Source organism: Pectinophora gossypiella, chromosome 4 (genome assembly GCF_024362695.1).
Source record: "Pectinophora gossypiella chromosome 4, ilPecGoss1.1, whole genome shotgun sequence".
NCBI lineage: Eukaryota > Metazoa > Arthropoda > Insecta > Lepidoptera > Gelechiidae > Pectinophora > Pectinophora gossypiella.
Genome location: NC_065407.1, coordinates 9,864,903 through 9,887,021, shown reverse-complemented (window position 1 = coordinate 9,887,021; position 22,119 = coordinate 9,864,903). Strand labels below are relative to the sequence as shown.

The 22,119-nt window shown below is 41.3% G+C and overlaps 3 protein-coding genes across 4 annotated transcripts in view; 2 read left to right on the top strand and 1 right to left on the bottom strand.

Moving 5' to 3' along the window:
* The window catches only part of LOC126366522 (phosphatidylcholine:ceramide cholinephosphotransferase 2-like), a 112,077-nt gene extending 100,492 nt beyond the window's left edge, over window positions 1-11,585 (top strand). The window contains exons 1-2 of one of the 2 annotated variants that reach the window (XM_050009664.1): window positions 5,935-6,371; window positions 7,141-11,585. In XM_050009664.1, the coding sequence (XP_049865621.1) occupies window positions 7,167-8,498 (1,332 nt within the window). In that variant the 5' untranslated portion in view covers window positions 5,935-6,371; window positions 7,141-7,166 and the 3' untranslated portion in view covers window positions 8,499-11,585. Of the gene's footprint in view, window positions 1-5,934; window positions 6,372-7,140 lie in introns of those variants that run through there. The other variant, XM_050009663.1, reaches the window with a different exon arrangement.
* Window positions 1-14,336, bottom strand: part of LOC126366549 (uncharacterized protein KIAA0930 homolog) — a 40,629-nt gene extending 26,293 nt beyond the window's left edge. Inside the window, exons 1-4 of the mRNA XM_050009701.1 lie at window positions 13,870-14,336; window positions 9,990-10,150; window positions 8,542-8,724; window positions 2,157-2,255 (exon numbers count right to left, since the gene is read on the bottom strand). Coding sequence (XP_049865658.1) covers window positions 2,157-2,255; window positions 8,542-8,724; window positions 9,990-10,150; window positions 13,870-13,978 — 552 coding nt within the window. The 5' untranslated portion in view covers window positions 13,979-14,336. The remainder of the gene's footprint in view (window positions 1-2,156; window positions 2,256-8,541; window positions 8,725-9,989; window positions 10,151-13,869) is intronic.
* A 397-nt stretch (window positions 14,337-14,733) lies between these two features.
* Window positions 14,734-21,445, top strand: LOC126366513 (caseinolytic peptidase B protein homolog). Its single transcript, XM_050009645.1, has 12 exons — window positions 14,734-15,139; window positions 15,333-15,384; window positions 15,865-16,054; window positions 16,460-16,646; window positions 17,095-17,285; window positions 17,509-17,712; window positions 18,242-18,403; window positions 18,759-18,942; window positions 19,682-19,863; window positions 20,046-20,158; window positions 20,695-20,915; window positions 21,329-21,445. Exons 1-11 carry the CDS (start codon window positions 14,926-14,928, stop codon window positions 20,894-20,896), a joined length of 1,881 nt encoding a protein of 626 aa, XP_049865602.1. The 5' UTR covers window positions 14,734-14,925; the 3' UTR covers window positions 20,897-20,915; window positions 21,329-21,445.
* The last annotated feature ends 674 nt before the right edge of the window (window positions 21,446-22,119 follow it).

Genomic DNA, 22,119 nt, shown 5'->3' with positions numbered 1-22,119 from the left:
ATATTTATCACAAAATTTCGTGGCTCTGACCAAAAAAAGGACGTGAGTTTATGTGTGCATAACAAAAACGCTTGAAACATTATCGCGAGTCAGTGAACACTTTCGCTTTATTTATTGATAAGCCGGTACAAAAATACATCAGTAGGATGAGACGCAAGGTCGCGGCCGATCACAGCGCTCTAACGCGGGTTGACCACAACCCACACACGCCAAGAATTCGGAATCTCGGTCAAGTGCAATTTACTGACAACACTGACTATTCTTCGTTACTATGGTCTGTGGGTGGCTAGAACGGCGGGTAACTGTCATTTGTCTCTAAAACACGGCAAATCTTCTTACATAAACAGCCTTAAACGGCCCACTAAAGTAATGGGTAAAGAGACGTTTCAACTACTGTTAAATCACCGAATCATGAACAAAAACCAGAACTTTGAAATCACGAGTTCGATTTGTAATCTCGACGATCTAAGCTACATCATAAAGGTTTCAATCAATGTTATTTCATTGTACATTAGACATTGTTACCCATACCTACTATTCAATAAAACTCTGAGAATGAGGTCAAACCATGTCATAATATGACGAATAACTCAGCAGGAAGTTTGAAATCTCTAACAATAAAATCCTTCAACAACCATTATATTATCAGCACATCCCGACAATTTGAATAAAGCTGAATGCATGTGGAATGTGATCATCCAGAGGTTCGCTGCATTCGCGTTCTGTCGAGACAAGCCTCAATATCGCAATATCGCCTCACCTTTCAATGCCCCTAACGATTGTGAATCTGCATCAAAATGTATTTTTATCTTATTTTTATTTTAATCAAATACATACATATTTTTAATGAATTTAGTCCTCAAAATGATAAAGCAGTAGGTAGGTAAGCCCCTTCCATTCAGACGCACAAAGATGAACGGAGTACCATGCATGCCGCCGGCCGCCAGTCACCAATTAGCGCCACTATAAAAATTGGCAAGCAATTATTATCAATTACGGCGACGCGATGCCTTCGCAGTAACGCACACGTTCATAATGATGACTCTGAATAAATGAGATAGCCATACCTACTTTAATACTTCCAATATTATTTTTATTTGGGCAGAAAACAAACTTTAGTAACTTTCTATCTACTTTTCAGAAATAAAAACAATGCATTCGGCAGTAGAAACTAAAATTTTTACTCCACCATAATACCCTACACTAACAATATTCTTAGCGAACTCCAAGATTGATTGATTGATTGATTGATACTTCATAGTCGATTTCGACTACAGCGACAGCAGCTGGTGGACTCATTGAAGGTTGTAAAAGATCTTGGCAGCGGTGCGATTCGAACCCACGCCTCGGAAGAAGAAACATTGTTTTAAAGTTATTTACGACGTAAATCCCATGTTTTCAAAGCATTGTATGTTTATATTCAAAATATCCCTGATCCTATAACCGGATGTGTAGCAGTAGTAAATCTATTTTAACTAACAAATGAATATAACATTTTATTGCTTCTAGACTGTAACACGTCATATAACACGCAAGCATTATCAAAAAGTTTTGACGTTCATCGAAGATTGTTGTTATAGAATAAGTAGATAACAACAAATAACGATTTAGACGATCAAGATTGGGGGAAAACACCAATTTTCCAGTTTTATCGACCTGTCAGATGTTTCGGACTCAATCGACTGTCAATTCTGACGTAACACGACATGAGACGATGCATTCAGTGTATTCTATATATTTTATGTGGAGATAAGGAATAACATGAAAGTATACATCCACGAGAAGACCAATACGGGAATTTTATTAATATACACATATTATAACTTCCCATACTTTATACAATGAAATTAACATTAATGACAATTAAATTGAAAAATTCCGCGTTCCCATTGTTTACCCCCAAAAAAATATACTTAAATGTAAATATCTATATTTTATTTTCGTTTTAGTACCTATTAACAAAATTTGATTATCCGTAACGCAACCTAAAATAACATGACATCAATACACTGCAACATTAACAACCTTGGTAGTGACTAAGTTAGGGAAATAACACCCAATTCACAGGTAGAATAGTTTCAATATATCTTCCGCTAACTCACTGACTGAAAACAAACTGACGAACATACTTTAGCGTTTATGTATAAGAGCCTCACCTCATCAAAGTTGTCGACCATGAAGCAGATGTGGGGGTAGGTCATCTCCTCTCCTTCGCCCTTCGTGTCCATCTTACGTCGACTAGGGGACGCATACACCTGTAACAAAATGCCCATTATACTAACATTCTACACGTGACATTAATTTCCTATCGCACACAAAACCGTTATGTGAGCTTGATATATATCTCCAATACAGTGATTTATTCCAACCTTCTAGAAACGGATAACATTGCAATCACAGTAGGTATTACGTTTGTTGTACATATAAAGGAAAAATATGAATGTCTTTAAAAGATTTACACATACACATGAAAGCAGTTAGAGTTCGTATTCTATTAAAAATAGATTTATACGCTTTCTTATTCAAATCAAACGAAAACAGAAACGGTGGTGAAGGTAATAAATGTTGTATGAAGAGATTACGGCAGTTCGCGGGCGCCGGGGTGTGGTCATTAATAATGAATCAAAGCGTTCGGGAGGCGCATGTATTATGCCAGAAGTCGGCCCTCGCTCCTCCCTAGTACATGCGAGCGGCAACCTTCGCTGCCATTCAAACCTGCTCCACAATTACATAACTTACGCTCTCATCCAGTACAATGTTGCACCTTAGGTCAATGTCGAGCTATTATTGCACTTACGCGTTATCAACTTGTGATCACCCCGCCGTTGAGTTTGACGTCAAAATACCTGTTTAATTATCAAAACAACGCAGAGTGCATCGGCCAATGTGCAGAAACTAAACCCATCGTCCTTCAAACCACGTCCACAGAACCCGCTTACTGCCAACACGAGGTCGCTATTAATACTCATACACAATCACAATAGGCAGGCTCAATAACACCTAATAGCTTCCCATTTTTTGCGTGCGACTACCTTAGGACAAATGTTCCCACGTAAATTTGAGCCTTTTGCAAAGAATGCTTACAATGCAAAAAAAAAAACGTGACGCGTGACGTCACGCAGCCTAATCTCACAGAGGCATGCAATCGCAGCAGCGCAACATGAATCGCATTGTATAGCTACTAAGCAACAACTATAGAATCAAATCCACAATCGCTGATTAAATATTTACCTCCAACGTTCACTTTATCAAAAAAAACTACTATTTTATATTTGTTGTTAGTTACTCACATACCTACCTACATTTATAGCTAGTTACATACACAATAGCGGGTACCAAATCAGTCATATAAATTCGTTTCAGCTATAAAAATACTGTGCGTCACACTAATCATTACGGTCAATGGAAACAAGGAAACTAGCTCTAAATGAAATACCTACTAATGATGGTAAATCTCGGAGCACCGGCAGTCAAACTACATCATTAGTATCAAATATGAAGGCATCGTCTTTTTATTTCAAATATACGGTTGAAAACTTATGTTGCTAACTTACAAATTGAAGTACAGTTTTAGGAACACGGGCTCGGATATAGCTGGGGGAGTTTTTGCACGACATCATTGTACTTTGTCACGTGTAGGGACCGGTGCCAATACGAACCCTAATCCAATTTACTGCGCCCCTCTTATGGGGAGACCTACAGGCCTCAGGTACACGACCTGACCTCAATCCCGCAACCTAGTTTCTAAAGGACACCGTCTTCCACTTCACCTATTTGGCACTTTTTTCTCTACGTAATCTGTGTGGTATTGTAACACGCTTAACACCAATGCGCAATAGAGGTAGCGGTTTGGTATAAGGCAGTAGATTTTCTTTTCAAATTACGATTTGATAATGTAGCGCGAAGTTAAAAACATTAAATTACCTTCGTCAATACTGCTTCCCAAGTTTAATAGCTTTTCTATTAATGATCTACGGGCGAAAGGTATCCTCTATATAAATTGTTAGATTGGGCTAATAATGTTAAGCATTTTGAGTCGAGTAGAACCACAATCAAACATGAAGTACTTAACGGTAATGCGGTATGAATGTGGGGCGCGCATTATCCAGGCTACCAATTCCGCTAAGTCGTGCCAGCTGGCGTTAGCTATACGATATGTAACAATCGTTTACCATCACTTACATGACGACTATGTTACGATAAGCTTGCTTTCATAAACCTTCATGTATAATAGCATTTACGATCAAAAACGGGTAATGCGTAAATGTCCGTACGTATATTGGTTATATTGGTTACCTGCCTACTCGTTCCTTTTTTTTTATTTGACTCCCACGTTCAACGCTTTGTCTACCTTGCTTTGGGAGTCTGTGAAGAGACCTATTCGTCATTCATTTTTTATAGGTACCCAAGTTTTCTGAATGAAAATTTAACCTTAAACAGCGTCTATTTTCCTTAGGTATCAACATGAGCTATCAAATTAATTATTCCTACTTTTAGAAAGTCATTGAACAATATAACAACATGAACAAAGTCCGATAAATTAGATTGATAAGATTACTTCTACTTTAATTGCATTTTTTTATAAAAACAACCGCAAATGTTTGAACAGTGATTATAGAAATGATGGTTCGGTTATACCATTTCAAGGCGAATTAAGTTTATGAAGATTACTTGGTCCTTGGTCTGATTGCACTAGGTCCCTATATGGCTCGGTATATACCTATATAAAACAGGTATCTCGGATTTGCTTTGACCTAGTTACGTGAGAATCAGCACCCCTTTGCAGCTCCATTCCTTATTTACACCTTATAGAATGTGCTGATCGAGATTACTATGTACACCTTCAATGGAATCCTCTAGTTAAGGGAAATGCCGTCCATAGTGTGATCGGATACATAAGATCACGCCTATTGCCTGTTGGGGTAAGCAGAGACCACGGAATTTCACTTTCTACGAACTTGACACAATACTTGGGCTTCATGTTGAATCGCCGGTTTAGAGTACCCTAGAGCTGGCCCTCTTTTAAAACATCCTAGATCTGATCGCGGTAGGTACGCCCAGGTCTTCCTCTTTCAACTCTACAATTTACACCCGCATCATAAATCTCATCGAATCGGATACGGTGACTAACGTGGATGGATGACCAATATTTCCCGTAAAAAACAAGATACTTAATGATTCAATATCTTGGCAATACACATTACACCATAATTAGCATGCATCCACTAAAATGCGCTACCGAAGCAATATTGTATGAACCGAATAATATTCCGTTTGTAGCGTAAATCGACGATTATTTCTGACCGACGACAAATGCCCCTTTTGACGTTAACTCTAATAGTTTGTGAGAAACAACGTCTTTAATAAAGAGTCCATGTCATAATGCCCACTTACTGATTACTGAACCAATTTGTAGCTATTAACTGAGTAGGTATTGAATAAAGCTTTTATTAATATTACCATCTATGATAGGTATAATAAACGTCTGTTTTCCTATTTTATTTATAACAAGAATATTAGCTACCTACGTATGTGCCCAAAGTTCATTAGTACCTATCAATAACCAGAGAAACCGGATTTATGCTGAGTGTTTAGACGGTCATGGTTAGGTACCTACCTACCTACGCACATACCCGAATTACAACTAATACCAACCTGCCGTAGCTGTGGCCGTTTATCATTTTCATGCCCTTAGTAACGTGAAAATGCGACTAGGTAGGTACAAATAAGGAGGGAACTAGCACCCTGTTAAAATTGAGTCCCGTAGGTTACAATGAATCGGGAAAGTTAATGCTGTTCCGGTGTTTGAGACCGGTACTCGTAAACGAAGGGCTCCGCGGCGGCGCGCCGAGTGCAGCCGCACCGGGCGCGGGGGCCGCGCGGGCCGTGGGGCACAGCCGTCTGGCGTGACGTCATCCAGCGTAATTCCTCCATGGAGCCGAGCGCAGTCGATCTCGGCCGACGACAGCCGAATGCCGCGCGCCGGACCGAAGCCAACCAGTGCTACAGCTATCATTTCTAGTCCGCAGCCGCCACTTTACACGGTCGTCTGTCGTGACGAGACTCGCAATAAATAAAATTTAAGGAATCGTGATCAACGATCACCGTCCGGTATCGTGTGTGAAGGTGAATGAGTGTTTGTGAAATCCCCGAGTGCCCCTCGCGCGAGATATTGCTGTGTGCCGTTACAGTGCAGTGGCTGTGGTGGACGCGCAGATAGATAGTTTTCCATTCCGACCCCGTTTCCGCGACATCGCACTCAAACTGGACGTGGGGCCGACGCTCCGGTTTGGCTTCGGGCGCACGGCACCGAGACGCCGAATCGATGAGCCCCCGCGCTCGAGCCCGATGACAGCTCGCACATTGATCGGGTGAGTGGGAAACGCGAGCTCACGACGTTCCCGACTTTCTAAACCGCGGCGCGAACAAAATACGCTCCTACGGCGAATGTCCGCGTAGAAATGTGTTGTTTGAATGGTCTATATTTGTCCCGGCGACCAGACGATGCAGTCAGGGAGGCCGCGACTGACTCGGGTCGCGCTGCACTCCGCGCCACACTAATTATCGCTTACACTCGCAGTCGTAGCCTCGGTCTTTGAACCGAGTCCCCGCTGTGCTATTGTATTTGTTTACAATGTTGAATCTTCTAGAACGCATGTGATACCTTTATTTTTCTGCGTTCCGTGTTATATGACATATGCGTACCCACACGAAGTATAAAATTTTCGACATTCCTACAAATTGATAATATAAAGTAAAAACTACAGACGATAAATAAGTAAATTAAAAGTGAAGTAATGTAGGATTTACGCAACGTTCAACGGACTTTGAATACTTAGAACCGGTAGTTGTTATGATTCTTAGTGTCATATTCAGTAAAGTCAAACTAGTAAATTAATTATCTGTTAAAACCACAACACGTCAATTATCGAGGCAGATTTAACTTTGTTCCCTACTAAGTAATATGAAAGGTGTTATAATACGTCAGTATTGTTGTTATAATGCGTCAGTAACACCTTTCAAGTTAGAGAATTCGTAAAATCTAAGAGTACCCAATATAAAAAATTGCCTGATTTAACATTTAAATCACCCGTTTTTAACGATAAAAATGTTTCAACCTGCCTATTTTCTCTATTTCAGGCTCAATTCAACCGAATGGTGATTGGATGACGATCTCGGCCCGCTCCCCCGACAAGGAGCCGTCGCCGCCCAAGCAGATCAACTTCGCCGAGCCATTGGTAGCGTCCGTGCGAGTGTACCTGGCACATGAGCTGCCCGCCAAGCAGCTAGCACTGCCGGCCCCGCCGCCAGCGCTGCCCGAGCCCGAACCCGCCGAGCCCCCGCACTGCGATGTCGACATAGCCACTCACACGGCGCGCGAAGATATCAAGGGCATCAATTTCGAGGCGCGCCTCAAACGGAATGACCTCAACAACAACGCGTCGCGGCAGCAACTAGGAGAGTCCCGCACAACCGACATGCCCAGCCAGGCCGAGCTCATGCAGCGGCAGCCGCTGCTGTCGCGCACCGCCAAGGCGGACGCCCCGCAGCCCACTACGGACGAGTCAGACCCTGACCAGGAGCACTCGCCGCAACGCTCGCACGCTGGCGAGTTCATAGTAGAGATCCCGGCAGGCACTGTGCGAGAAGAACGCTACCCTAAAGAGATATGGAAGACTATTATGTCATTCTTTTTCCTATTCATCTGTGTATGCATCAACATGATGTCGTTATCACTAGTGCACGAACGTTTACCCGATCGTGATACAACTGCGCCCCTCAATGACATAGTGCTTGACAACGTGGAAGCGCGTGACTGGGGGTTGGAAGTCTCCGAATACATGATTATGGTCTCGACAACAGTAGCGATGCTCGTCGTTGTGTTTCACAAGCACCGCTTCATCGTGTCGCGTCGCTTGTTCTTCATCATCGGTCTTCTGTACCTGTACCGTTCCGTCACCATGTTCGTCACGGTACTGCCGGTATCGAGCAAGACATACTACTGCAGTCCCAAGAGCCCCAACGCGACGGCCTTACTCATCATCCAGCGAACGTTCTACCTCATATCGGGCTTCGGTCTATCAATCAACGGAAAGCACACGTACTGCGGTGACTACATCTACTCCGGGCATACGATGGTGCTTGTGCTAAGCTACTTGATTGTGGCAGAGTATTCGCCGCGGAAGTTGTGGCCCGTGCACTGGGCTATGTGGGGCACAGCGCTGCTGGGAGTGTCGTTCGTGTTGCTGGCGCACGGACACTACACGGTGGACGTAGTGATCGCGTACTACGTGACGACTCGGCTGTTCTGGACGTTCCACTCGCTGCTGGTGACGCCGCACCGCAGTGGCAACGGGTACAACCACTACATGATCCAGCGGGAGTGGTGGTACTGGCTGTTCACGTACCTGGAGCGCAACGTGCGCGGGCCGGTGCCGCGGCGCTACGACTGGCCACTGCCGTGGCCGCGCACGAAGCTCTTCAGCCGACTCAGCTAGTGACGCGCGCCGCCGCCGCCGCCCCAGCGTGTATGACGCTCACCTTCTGCGAGTGCCGCTTCAGCACCTGCAGCTCCTTGGGGCTGGTGCGCGTGCAGATGGCCAGTGTGAGCGTGTAGTCGAACTGGTGCACGATGAGGTTCAGGTACACAGTCTCCTCCCAGTCGATCTCCGGGTCGCCGATGGGCAGCTTTTTCGAATCCTTACGGAATACTTCCACATCGGTCTGCGAACAAACGGCCCAAGAGTCACAATGCGGGAAGACATGATATTTGGCTGTGCTAGCACTATCGAACTTACGCGACAGACAGTGAACGTGCATGTGAAATGTGATAATATAATGGGCGAGCGCCATCTCGTCGATTGAACTAAACTGTTCTACTTATATGGACGACCTCGAATGCCTTTACTGTTGTATAGAGTTATAAGATTTGATTTCATTGGTCATGATACAATAATCGATCAATTAGTCGACTGTTGATAGAAATTTTGTTTTTGTAAATTGTATATTTTATAAGTGGTTATTGAACAATGTCGAGTCTAACTAAGAACATACATCCTAGTTATTTATTTACAAATGTACTGTGATCAGATCCGTGTGTGCAGTATGTGAGTGAGTGGTGCGTGTTGCGTGTGAGCGAGTGCAAGAGAGCCGGCGCGCCCCGGCACGTCTCGAACAAGTTCATCATAGTACATAGTTGTTGTAATAGCAGCCTATTGTAAGAAATAATATTTTTATATTGTTTAAAAATAAAAAGTACATAACTGTTGTTAATGCATAATTTTTGTATTTCCAAAGATATGTATAGAATGTTTGTATCTTTCATCCAAATGGTGCTAAACTAGACATTTAAATGGACACTTTGATTTCAATTCCAATTAATTATGCACCAAGAGTAATTCTGAGAGTCGACATAATTATGTCAGCATAGTCACAAATCGTACTAATCTAGTGTGATTTCGTAGTAAAGGTTCATTAGTTTTGCATTTTGGGAACATAAAATGCACAAAACGATTGAAAAAGTAGGAATATGTAGGTAGCTAGTATTTTTATACTTATTTAATGGAGGATTTAATAAGCAGGTAACGATTTTGTAACAACAGTATAAAATTACATATCTTTTGTAATTCTGTTAGGAATGGAACCAAAGCGAAACAAAATCATTTTTGTACAATTTGAAACAATTTCTATCATTACACACATTGTCCGCAAACTATTACATTTATATTGATTATGAACTTGAACAGATATTTTGTATATGCCTTTGTGCATTGAGGATTTTCATATTGATTAACCAATAACTTGACTGTAGCAGCCGAAAGCGGACTAATAATAATCATTTTATAATCAAATGAACAAAATAATATCGATTTTCTGCTGTTTTACTCAACATCGTGTCGCTAATATCTTCAGGTGACGTTTCTGACGACGTGTTGTCGTTTGGCCTCTGGTTATACGAGGTTTCATTGTCTTGATAACGTCAGACTTACCTCGTACTTGGGCAGGTATCGCGAAGAGCCCTTGACATGTCGCTTTCTGACGAAGAACAGCAGGTCGTCGCAGTCGATGGCCTGCTCCTCTTGGAATAGGAAGTGACGCACGAACAAGTCTGTCCAATATGTCGTCCCTTGGAGCACTACGAAACCTGATTCTGTGAATTTATAAATATGAATTCAATCTAAATCATTGTTTATTTCTTTCAAAATAGATTACAAAGATTTATATTTGTTTAAGTAAATAGCGTAGAATTGTCAAGTGCCTTCATAGTCCCGAGACAAAGAATTGTATGCTGACAGTTTGTAAGGCCTGCTTAGTTTTTAGATCAAATTAATGATAGTGGTGCTAATTCCTGTAAATACCATCTAATTTTATTTTAAGTTATATCTGTCCTTTTCTTATCCGCCGAAAAGGAAAGGGACGGGTAATCGACAAGCATAAAATTTATGGAACACACGTCAATTTTAAGCACAAATCTAAACCAACCGTCTAAAAATTTTACGTCAGTCAATAACCCGACACATTAATTTACTCATTCTTCCTAAAATTAAGAGCTGTGAATCATCCGTCCCTTTCCTTTTCGACGGATACGAAAATGACGGATATAACCTAAAATAAAATTAGGCGGTGTCTGCAGGAATCGGGGCCATTGTTGTAACATTTTATGCAGAATCTATTGTTGTAAATTATTTTGATCTTTTATTTTGGATATAGGTTTATTTTGTTGTGTTTTGGGGCAAAGTTAGTGAATTAATGAAATCTAAATTGATATTAATGGTATCAAAGTTTAAGATTTTTTCTACAAAGACTTTGGATGCCAAACTTGAATGTACAATAACTTATTAAGTAACTAGTTTAACTGCATTTTGATCGCATAAATTATTACTTTTACTACATGAGCAGTAGATTGTATTCGTGATTATGTTTGGTTCTTGCTACTATGTTGTTGTTCTATTTATCAGCTTAGTAGTAACACAATGTCGCCTTTTTGTAACTATAATCTCGCATAAGTATATTATGATTACAGCAGAAACAGAATCTCAAAAGTATTATCAGCTGTACATATTCATAGCTTTTGTGTACCCATTGCCTTATATATATAATGTAAGAAGTTGCCTAATAGATTTTTGTATGTCCACATGTTATTATAAGATTATTTTTTTGGGAATTTCTGCCCTTGTGTATTGTATGTTAGCTGTGTTCTCTCTTGTACATATACTGGATATATATAGTTATTATAATTTATATAACCAAAAGAAGCCCCAATACGAAATGAAATTTCTTTAGTTACCTGCCTGCTTTAAATATTGCTCAAAATTATTGTAATCAGAAATAATGCCACTAAATATAAAATCATTTTTCTATATGTATCCAATCTGCCATATTGAATGGTACATGTACCTAGTTGACTACTGAGGCTTGTTGAGAGTTCAAATGTTTAATGATGATGCCACATTCCGAATTTGTGACGCGTTCCTTTTATATAAAAGAAAAAGATGTATGGAAATATAACAGTTAATACTTGAAACAATGCAAAATGTTTACACCAACACTGTTGTACATTAAAATTCATTAAATGTTTTCTTAGATTTTCTGTTTTACTTTACCCTGACCTTTATAATGCTAGCACTAATTCAAAACTTGTGAATTTGTATTGAAACAAAAGAATAAAATTTGCAACAATTAAATATTATTTAAATAGCAGAAGAGGAGGCCTTTGCTGACAATGGGACAGACTAGATGAGATTGGTTATGCCAGGCATTTCTGCCATTCTGGCTATGAATGCTGCAAGTTGTTTCCATGCAACTTGTTGTGGCTCTAAAATTCCATAGTCAAAATTTCACTAATATACATATAAAATCCACGGCAAGAAACTCAATATACCTGCATGACATATCACACAGAAGGCTTATGTTTTATTGATGACTGCCATGAGACTACTTTACCCTCATGATATTATCTTTACCTTTTCAACCTGCCATAAAATGTGAGTGGTCATAAATAAGTTAGTACCTAGAAGTGCTATTTATTTTTATGACCTCATCCTTACCACATCAAGTAGAAATACCACACCATAAATGGAATAATAGGGGCATATTGGCATGTTTTAAATATAAAAATAGTTTGATAGACTATTGTTTTGCATGGTGCATATTCGGATAAAATATTAGAAAATTTATTTATAATAATTAATTATATTTATATATTAGGAAACAACAACAGCCTCGTGGTAAGAGCATTAGGCTCACGATCTGGAGGGTTCGATTCCCGATGGGGACATTGTCGAAATCACTTTGTGAGACTGTCCTTTGTTTGGTAAGGACTTTTCAGGCTTGAATCACCTGATTGTCCGAAAAAGTAAGTTGATTCCGTGCTTCGGAGGGCACGTTAAGCCGTTGGTCCCGGCTATTAGCCGTAAAAACATCTCCACCAACCCGCAGTGGAGCAGCGTGGAGGAGTATGCTCCATACCCTCTCCGGTTAATTGAGAGGAGGCCTGTGCCCAGCAGTGGGACGTATATAGGCTATTTATGTTATGTTATGTATATATTAGGAAAATTCAATCCACTTATAGGTACATTCACTTAATAATTAATTTTTAATTTGTGATGTTTGTCTCCTTAATTAAGATTGATTCGTTTAAAACAGATGTGAATCTTTTTTAAGATCACCTCAAAAATTTAGCTCAAAAGTACAAACTTAAACAGGCACATTAACACACACACAACACAGGCACACAGGTGACAGGTATTTTGTTTTTTTGTACTATAAATTGGGAAGGCTTTTTTGTTGTTATTGACAAAAACACAGTTAATGAGTCATACCATAAAACATTGCTCTGATCATATTATTAGGTGTTGAGAATTTTGATCCTAGACTGGACTTGGCACTTTTTTGTTTCAATTATTATTAATGCAATTAATTCTTTGTTTTAAAAGAATATTTTAAAGAGTAACTTAATATTATAACAAACATAGTTCACTAAATATTATATATTAGTTGACATGAATTTAAATTCACTAATAAATTAATACAATTAACTCTAAATTGATGACAGAAATCTTATTTCATCTTCTTGGTGTTTATCCTGATTTAACAGGGTTTGCTTACCTAATCAGAAGGTATATACAGGTCTAGAGTAAACTAACTATAAAACTAGGTACCTAATACATCAATAAAAAAGCTATTTGTGTTTGCAATTTGCAGCTTTTCAAATAATATTGTAAATCCAGACTGAAAAGGTATGTATTACTTTATTACAAAAGGGAGAAATGTGTTTACAACCAAACACCACTTTATTCTGCCTAGTTATACAAAGTTAAATATTATTGTCTTTCTCATTCTTTATCCCTTCACTTTCATTAAGTAAAAAATATAACATAATGTATAGTTTATGCCCCATAACTGTTGATAAGGCAGAAAATGCATGAAGTAGGTAGAGTTTATGTTCATATTCTAACTTATTAAATATTATTACATATGTATTAGTAGTAATAACACATAACATTACAATTGGTATACACAGTACTTTATAATTGATACCTACATCCTGAATGGGATGGATAAAATCACAACTTGCAGCTACACTGGTTCTTGAAGTCCTAAGAAAGATTAATGAACCATTACAGTCACAGGTTGGGTTGGTGGTGAATGGTTTGATATACCCACCATTCAAATAGTGTAGATAGAGAGAACACAATCTAAAGGAAAACATGTTTTATGTAAATAAGTTCTTTGACCACTGAAGATATGTGGATAATGAGTACTATTTTATATAATGAGAATTTGTTTAATGATTATAAGCATTGTTAAAATCAACATGATTCCAATAAGAATTTTAAATAGAAGCAGTACAATATTAAGTATAGTTACCATCCTTCAGGAGTTGTCGCATCTCCTTAGTGCGCTGGAAGTTGATCTCTTCGAGCAGCTGCTCCAACAGCGTTGTAGTCTGCAGCCGAGCCGACCCGCCCAGAGCCATCGTGACTCAATCCACCGCCCGCCCACGACTCCACTCCGCGTCTCACCGACGCATACCACGCCAAGCCCACAGTTCACACAATTACTCGATACTCAACACAAATATTTTCAACATCAAAATCCACCACTAACTTCTACTTTTAAAAAGCCCACCATTTTACAGTTGTACTGCTAAAATACGCGTCTATAAAGAGCAGAGAAAACCGTATATTTGTAAGAATTTCGGTACTTATTGGTAAGGAAGTAAGAAAAGCTGTTCCCACATTCACAATTCAGCGTTAAAATTCACAAAACAACATATTACAAACGATAAACAGAACAGATAGAAAAGTAAAAATCGCGTAAACGAAACATAATTGAATGAATGAATGGATCGATATTTTGATTGCATATATTTGACCGAAAGAACGGGAATGAAAATCTGCCAGAAAATTATACTTGATCTTTTATAGCTTTTTATAGGAATCTTGTATCCGAACAGAAGAATACACTCGTTTCATTCATTCACAGGGCTTGTTCACAAGAGCTTCTCTTTATTTTAAAATAAAAAGTGGACTGAATATTCCGTTTGTTTCAACCTTGGTTTGTTTCTTTTACCTGTCAGTATTAATTTTTACATTTATGTTGATGTAAACGAAGGATCTAACTTATTTTTTAGGGCTATGTGGTTGAGTGAATAAGTTTAAAAGACATATTTTACTATGAAACGAACAAATTTCAAGTAACAGCTGACGCTAACTGACAATGACACTGTGATTGTCAAATTGACACTACCAAAAAATCTGACGTAACATTGATTGATGAAATAACAAAACAAAAAAACATGACGATAACCGTGTGAAATACAATAATAAATAAAGTAAACACCTAAGAATTAGCTCAAAAATTGTAACAATGCAGTGGAATATGTAAAAGCTTTGCCCATTTAAAATCAATTTGGTTTCCATAATGTGCTCAATTAGAGGAAGAGGAGTAAGTTACGTGCGAATGCTAAACCCCGCGGCGCGGCAGGTGGCGGCGGCGACGATGATGGCAACACGGCGGTACGCGGCCAGCGGACCTGACCCCGGCCACCGCAGCCGCCACTGGAGCCGCTCGCACACCGCGCTCGGCGCGGCCTCTCTCGGCCTGGCACTACTCGCAGCTGACCATTTATACAATGGTAAAACTCCGTTTTTATTGAAAGTACCAAAAGTACATGCTGCCTACTGTTATCTAAACTTCTCTATTCCAAAAGCAAACGCATTGCCAATCAAAACTAGGAGCATAGTCAAATGAGATTTTAATGTTTGCTTAGTACTATGTATGCGGCTAACTCAGTAGAGAAATAGAAAACTTATAATTATTTGTTTCAGAAAAACGGTTCTTCAAAGCTGCACAAACTGGCAATGTGCAAGAACTTCGTCGGTTAGTATTGTATTAGGAGAATGTTCGTCAAACTATTATGTGCACATTAGTTACATCATAATGTAGGTTGGCCTTGGTTTATCTACTGAAATAAGCAATTGTTTAATTTGCAATAATTAGAACTATTATTGACTCGCTAGTAGTATGTCTAGATTATCTAGAATAAATAAGATTATAGTATCTTTATAAAGCTTGCTATTCTAATACTGACATATTTACAAATGAAGCAACAGAATCATGTCAAATGCTTGCTAAACATCCCATCTTTGAGTTTGGAGCATGATAATTCATTGTTTTATACCTGATCAATTATTTTATCCAAATTGAATCATACAGCATTCTTCTAAATAAATGACTTGAATTTCCAAACTGCACCTTCTGAAGATTCCCTTGAATGTCCAGGTACGTAGACTTGAGGCATAGGCTATACGCCTGTAGTTTCTACTCTATACTTTTCTACCATGAGTATATATTTAACAGACAATTGGAAGCAATTAACAACTCGCGGCGCGGTAACGGCGGCGCGGGCGCAGCGGGCGCGGGCGGGGGCGAGGGTGCTGCGGACAGGAGACACGCTCTGGGCTGGACAGCGCTCATGGTGGCGGCCGCCAACGACCAGCCCGCCGCTGTGCGCGAGCTGCTGCGGCTGGGCGCACGGCCTAACCTGCAGGTTAGTGCTTTCATATTTTCAGTTATGGAAGAAGGTCAGAGCGTCTTTTTTTCAAATTGTTCTTTCTTGTACTCTGATCTAATCTGCCTAAAGGCTAGGTAATAAAGCTATTTTATTTTACATAACTTTGGCGTCTTTTTACTGCCGGGAATGTTCCCAAAGTGGGACCGGTGCATGATTGGTTATGGGTTATGACAATGTACAATGGAGTTAAAACCTAAAGCCATAAGAATGTTATGTAAGTATTAAATGAGCTTTATTTACCAAATCTTTCTCTTTAGGAAATTGCGGTAAAGCATACTTGATTTGAAAAGATGCATGAAAAAAAATTACACAGTTATAATAATATGGTAATAGGGATTGTTCACTTATCACAGAATATGGCAATTATTTATTACATTACAGGAGCGGTACGCAGGCGCGTCGGCAGCTGCAAGCGCAGCAGGTTTACACCCTCTAGAAGCGCTGCAACGACGCGAAGAAGAGTTCTGTGGGAACATGAACGCACGCGCGTCCTTCTTGGGTTGGACGGCGCTACACTACGCCGCGCTAGCTGACTCCGCTAACGTGGCGTCTGTCTTACTAGACGCAGGTATATATGTCGCTTATTGTTTATAATGAGTCTGGAATTAACCCTGTGGATAACGACGGAATGTTCTCGGAGTCATTATAATAGGGTAGTTCCCAACTAGTCAAATCAGTTACTTTTTACTAACGTCGAAACACGAAAGTACTATGGAAGTTGTATGAAAAAGCATACCTGGGATGTCACAGAAAAAACGTCTTTGACACGTTTTTTGTTTTATCACACTAGTTTATTTTCTTTATTAAAATTCATAAATTAGTTAAATAGAAAAAAGAAAATGTTTTTTGTCACCTTTAGATCAGTCTTTATTGAGTAATCAGAATTTCATAATTTATCTTTGACCTAGGAAACTACCCAATTACGAGTATCACTTTGTGGTTAGCTCTTATAGCCATGTGCTATACATAATCGATTTACATACCTCAACATATCAGATGCAATTTTGTTCCCTCAGGAGCTGATCCCACAGCTCGGGACCACGCAGGCCGGCGAGCCCTGCACTACAGCCGGGACCCGTCGCCGACGCGCGAGTTGATCTTGCAACACACGCGCCGCTGGGAGGAGGCTGAGGCCGCGGCCGCCGCCGAAGAACGACGCCGGTTCCCGCTCGAGCAACGCCTCAAACAATACATTGTTGGACAACAGGTAAGGGATCTCTCTTTCTCTCGTTAGCAGTTCCCTGGTGTCTCGTCCCAAGTGTTAAAATTTGTCTGTCTCTTTCCTCCTTTCACATCTTTCTGTTGGGTTAAGTTAGTTTTATGCTTAGGAGGACCCACGCGGGCCGGCGAGCTCTGCATTACAGCCAGGCCCAAATACTCCATGCAAAATCTTTTACAAATAAGCCTATATACGTGCGTTTTGTTACCAGGCGGCCATAGAAACAGTAGCGGCGGCGGTGCGGCGGAAAGAGAACGGGTGGGCGGACGAGGAGCACCCGCTAGTGTTCCTCTTCCTCGGCAGCTCCGGCATCGGCAAGACCGAGCTGGCCAAACAGCTGGCGCGGTACATGCACCGCGACGACCCCGCCGCCTTCATCCGCCTCGACATGTCCGAGTACCAGGAGAAACATGAGGTCACTACTTTAATACTTACTCCTAATAGTTTAGCAGACCTAATTCTCTTAGACCTTAAGAGGTAAGGCTTGCTTTACCACTTGCTTCTTCTTTTATCGTATGGGTTATGAGGTGGATTACCAACTTCAGTAACCCTGGTGTCAGGGTTTTTATGCAGCTCCCAAAGGGATGTCAGTCAGGGGTGATATGGGTCATGTAACGACTACGTACTTATATCGGTAAGTAGTAACCGGAACCAAAGGCTTAACGTGCCTTCCACTTGCTAATAAACTGTCGAATAAGTTATTTCGTATATTCCGATTAGTATGTGATGAGATGACAGTCTTAACTGAATCAGATACATTTTGGATAGGCTATCAGACACTTATCAGCAAGCGGTGAAACAGGCTATTGATGGTGAACAAAGTATCTATGCTTTCCGCCCGCGACGTTTGCACAGTTTGGCTAAGATATACTTATTGACGTTGCCTGCATTAGCATAGCTTGATACGGTTACACATTTTAATACTCGTATGTTGTTTGCACCAGGTAGCGAAACTGATAGGAGCGCCTCCCGGGTACGTGGGCCACGAGGAGGGCGGGCTGCTGACGCGCGCGCTGGCGCGGCGCGCCGACGCCGTGGTGCTGTTCGACGAGGTCGACAAGGCGCACCCCGACGTGCTCACCGTGCTGCTGCAGCTGTTTGACGAGGTCCGGCCACCGTAGGGCCGCCCACGTGGGCCGCGAGGTGCTGACGCTGCTGACGTCAGGCGTATCATACCGCAAACACCCGGCCCCTTCTACACATACACGACTGTATCCACATACGGCCGAGATTTCTACACACAATACCTAAACCATTGGGGTTAGGATATTAATACTATATTCCCAATTGGGATAATCCAACGCAAGATAAACTAAGTACCCACACTTCAGCACCCGGAAGCGCTTTTCTTCCCTTGTCCCGTTCTCTCGGATAAATTACGGACACCAATTTCGAGGCCAATTTAGCAATGGCGGGGAGAAATATTTTCGTAATTTAATGCTCTAAATGATCTCTTAATAGGGTCGCCTGACGGACGGCAAGGGCAAGTTGATCGAGTGCAAAAACGCGATCTTCGTGATGACGTCAAACTTGGCGGCGGACGAGATCGCTCAGTACGGGCTGCAGCTGCGGCGCGAGCTGGAGGCCCGCGAGGCGCAGCGGGCCGCGGCCAGACCGAGACCCGCCGCGCTCACTGAACACACAGGTGATCATCAACATAAGCCTCATACGTCTTCAAACGTTTTAAGACATCATTGTCGCGCAGGGACGCACTTGTTTCCATAGCCGTGCAAATCAAATCACAACACATACGAATTGATAATAGTATACACACGAGATAGCTCAGAACGGGCTGCAGCTGCCGTGACCTGGAGGCATAGAATAAAGAATAATACTACGTATAGAATGGTAACTCTCCACGCCTATAGATACCTTGAGACACACGGTGCTGCCGATTATGGCAGACACAAACTTAATCCTGTATTCATTTGACAATGATAAAACTAGTGGTGCTGTCCTTCTCTAACTATAAGTGCAAGAATGAGACGAAGATACTAGAATTGCCAAACTAAATTAAAATTGTTGTGCAACCGCCACCAATAATTTGACATAATTTTGATACTTGAGTGTTTTTTCTTTCCATCGATCTACTCACGCGAACGTGCTGAAGATATCTCTGAAATCCGGTTTTCGATATCTCATCTAACGATGGAAATAACAATAGTTAAGTCAGTCACGGGAATGCTTCGTCCCGTCCTAGCAAAACGGTAATGGTAGTCACGCGTTCCTATTGCCAATACTTTCTAGGTCCCTAATCTATAACCTTCTTAACAATGGCTATAACCTTCTGTAACTGTTTAATTTTCCAATTAATTTCAGTTTTGTTTTCAGTGTTTCCGATTTGATGTGATGTGTAATAATAACAATTTATTTCGTCCTATTAGAACCTGAAGTACCGAAGGACGTGACACATCTGGAGGAGGCGGTGGAGCCCGAGCAGTGCCTGGAAGTGTCGCGCCACTTCAAGGACAGCGTAGTGCGCCCTATACTGAAACGGCACTTCGGGCGAGACGAGTTCCTTGGACGTATCAACGAGATCGTCTACTTCCTTCCCTTCTCCAGACAGGTTGGTGATACTATAAATTACGGTACGGTTATATAAGCTAGACACACCCACACACGCGAACATGCACGCAAACACACACACACACACCCCACATCCGCACACATGATCACATGAGCACATCATCGGTTGAAGCAGTCGCCGTAGCCGAAACCGACTGGATCATCGTCACACACTTTCCGCAGGAGCTGCTGACACTAGTGAACCTGGAGCTGAAGCGGTGGGCGGACAAAGCAAAGGCGCGGCACGCCGTGGAGCTGCGCTGGGAGGGAGGTGTGCTAGGCGCGCTCGCTGACGGGTGAGGCATTCATCTTGTTATTCTCTTCTATGTAACACCATACTTCTGTGTAATACAGGATTAATATTACGTATAGAACGGCAACTGTCCGCTCCCCACCAGTGGCTGAGCTAGGTTTATCTCACCCCCCTTCGATCTTACTTTAATCTTCAATCGTATGGCGTCAGACGTCACACACATAGATACGCGTGTATGATAACGTCAATGTGTAGAGTCTGTGTAAAACGTGGTGTTTTGTATAAAGTGTCCTGTGTGTGGTTTAGTAAAAACTAACTGATTTGACGAGTTGGAAACTAGCCTATCCTAGTCTTTATTGAGCCGCCAAATAAGCAGCAATAGGTTCGCACGGCGAGTAAAATTGGTGAGTTTTAACCAATAGCCGAACTTTAGTTATTTACGAAGATAGCATTACCTGCGTCTATTGGTTAAAACCCGTGGTATGATCGCTCCGGGCGCGGTAGCGTATCCCGTGCACAAGGGGGTCTGCGCATTTTATGTTGATAAACTTTTCTTTCTAAACCGACATGTTCTTACAGATACGACGTCCACTACGGCGCGCGATCAATCCAGCACGAAGTCGAACGCCGAGTGGTGAACCAGTTGGCGCTGGCTGCTGAGCGCGGCGCCCTCAGCCGCGGCAGCGCCGTGCTGCTGACGGAGCGCGCCGGCCGCGTGCACATTGCCGTGCGACACCCACAGCAGCAGGAGTACACGCCGCTCGACCTCGCCTCCGTCTGAACACGCCCCGACGCTACAGGTACGTGACACTTGCAGCTTCAACTGACGTCATAGACAGCCACAGTCGTGCTGCGTGTACATCGCCCGACTACATGTACAGTTGACTACATGTACAGCTGACTACATGTACAGTTGACTACATGTACAGTTGACTACATGTACACCTGACTGCATGTACAATTGACTGTATGTACAGTTAGTATATGTACACCTGACTACAAGTACAGCTCACTACACTTACAGCTGACTACATGTACACTGGGCTATATGTAAAGTTGACTGCATGTACATTGGACTACATGTACAGTTGACTACAGTACAGAAATGTATCTTGGGACCTATACTGATTATTTACACGTGTCCACTAGCGCCACTTACATTAACCCTTAGGTCTCCACGTCCAGCAATTTAAGTTGCGGTTGTTGTCCGCAGGTCGGTTATCGTTGTACGGGAACGACGCCATGCGCAATCTGCAAACCAGCTGTGATTTTGTTTAGTATATATTTAAATAAATAATTGCTTAATATATTCTCACCATCATCATATTGACTTTGTTTCTAATTTATGTACCTTTAAAAGTAAGCAAACGAAATATACAGGGTGTTAGTGACATCGTAACGAATACTCAGGGGGATGATTCAGACCATGATTCTGAGTTAATATCAGGTCGAATTTTTCGTCGCAAAATTCATGATTTTTTTTTAGTTTTTTAAAATTATTTTCAATTCTATACTTTTGCGATGGAAAATTCCACTTGATATTAACTCAGAATAATCAGCTGAATCTTCCCCCTCAGTATTTGTTACGATGTCACTTACACCCCACACAAGTACATACAGTAGCCATACAAGTAGGTGTGGGTATTAGTGACAACGTAACGAATACTGAGGGGGATGGTTCAGACCATGATTCTGAGTTGATATCAAGTAGAATTTTCAGTCTGAATAATGAATATTCATGAAAATTTTTGTGTCTTTTTTAATTATTTTTCGTTCCATACTTTTGCGACGGAAAATTCCACTTGATATCATCTCAGAATCATGGCCTCAATCACCCCTCAAAGTTTTCGTTACGATGTCACTAACACCCTGTATATTCTTTAGACTTACGATGAACTATCACATATTTTGAATGTTGAACTAGTAATCGTGGCGCGGGCAGGTAAGCGGCTCAAAATATTGTTTTTCTTTCTTCGCTTTTAATATTTTTAATTTTAGGATAGG

Bases quoted from the DNA above. Each gene is read 5' to 3' on its own strand.
- LOC126366513 (XM_050009645.1), top strand. From the start codon at position 14,926: ATGTGCTCAATTAGAGGAAGAGGAGTAAGTTACGTGCGAATGCTAAAC. The intron at 17,713-18,241 runs GTCACTACTTTA...TGTTTGCACCAG, and splicing joins AGTACCAGGAGAAACATGAG to GTAGCGAAACTGATAGGAGC. The intron at 20,159-20,694 runs GTGAGGCATTCA...ATGTTCTTACAG, and splicing joins CTAGGCGCGCTCGCTGACGG to ATACGACGTCCACTACGGCG.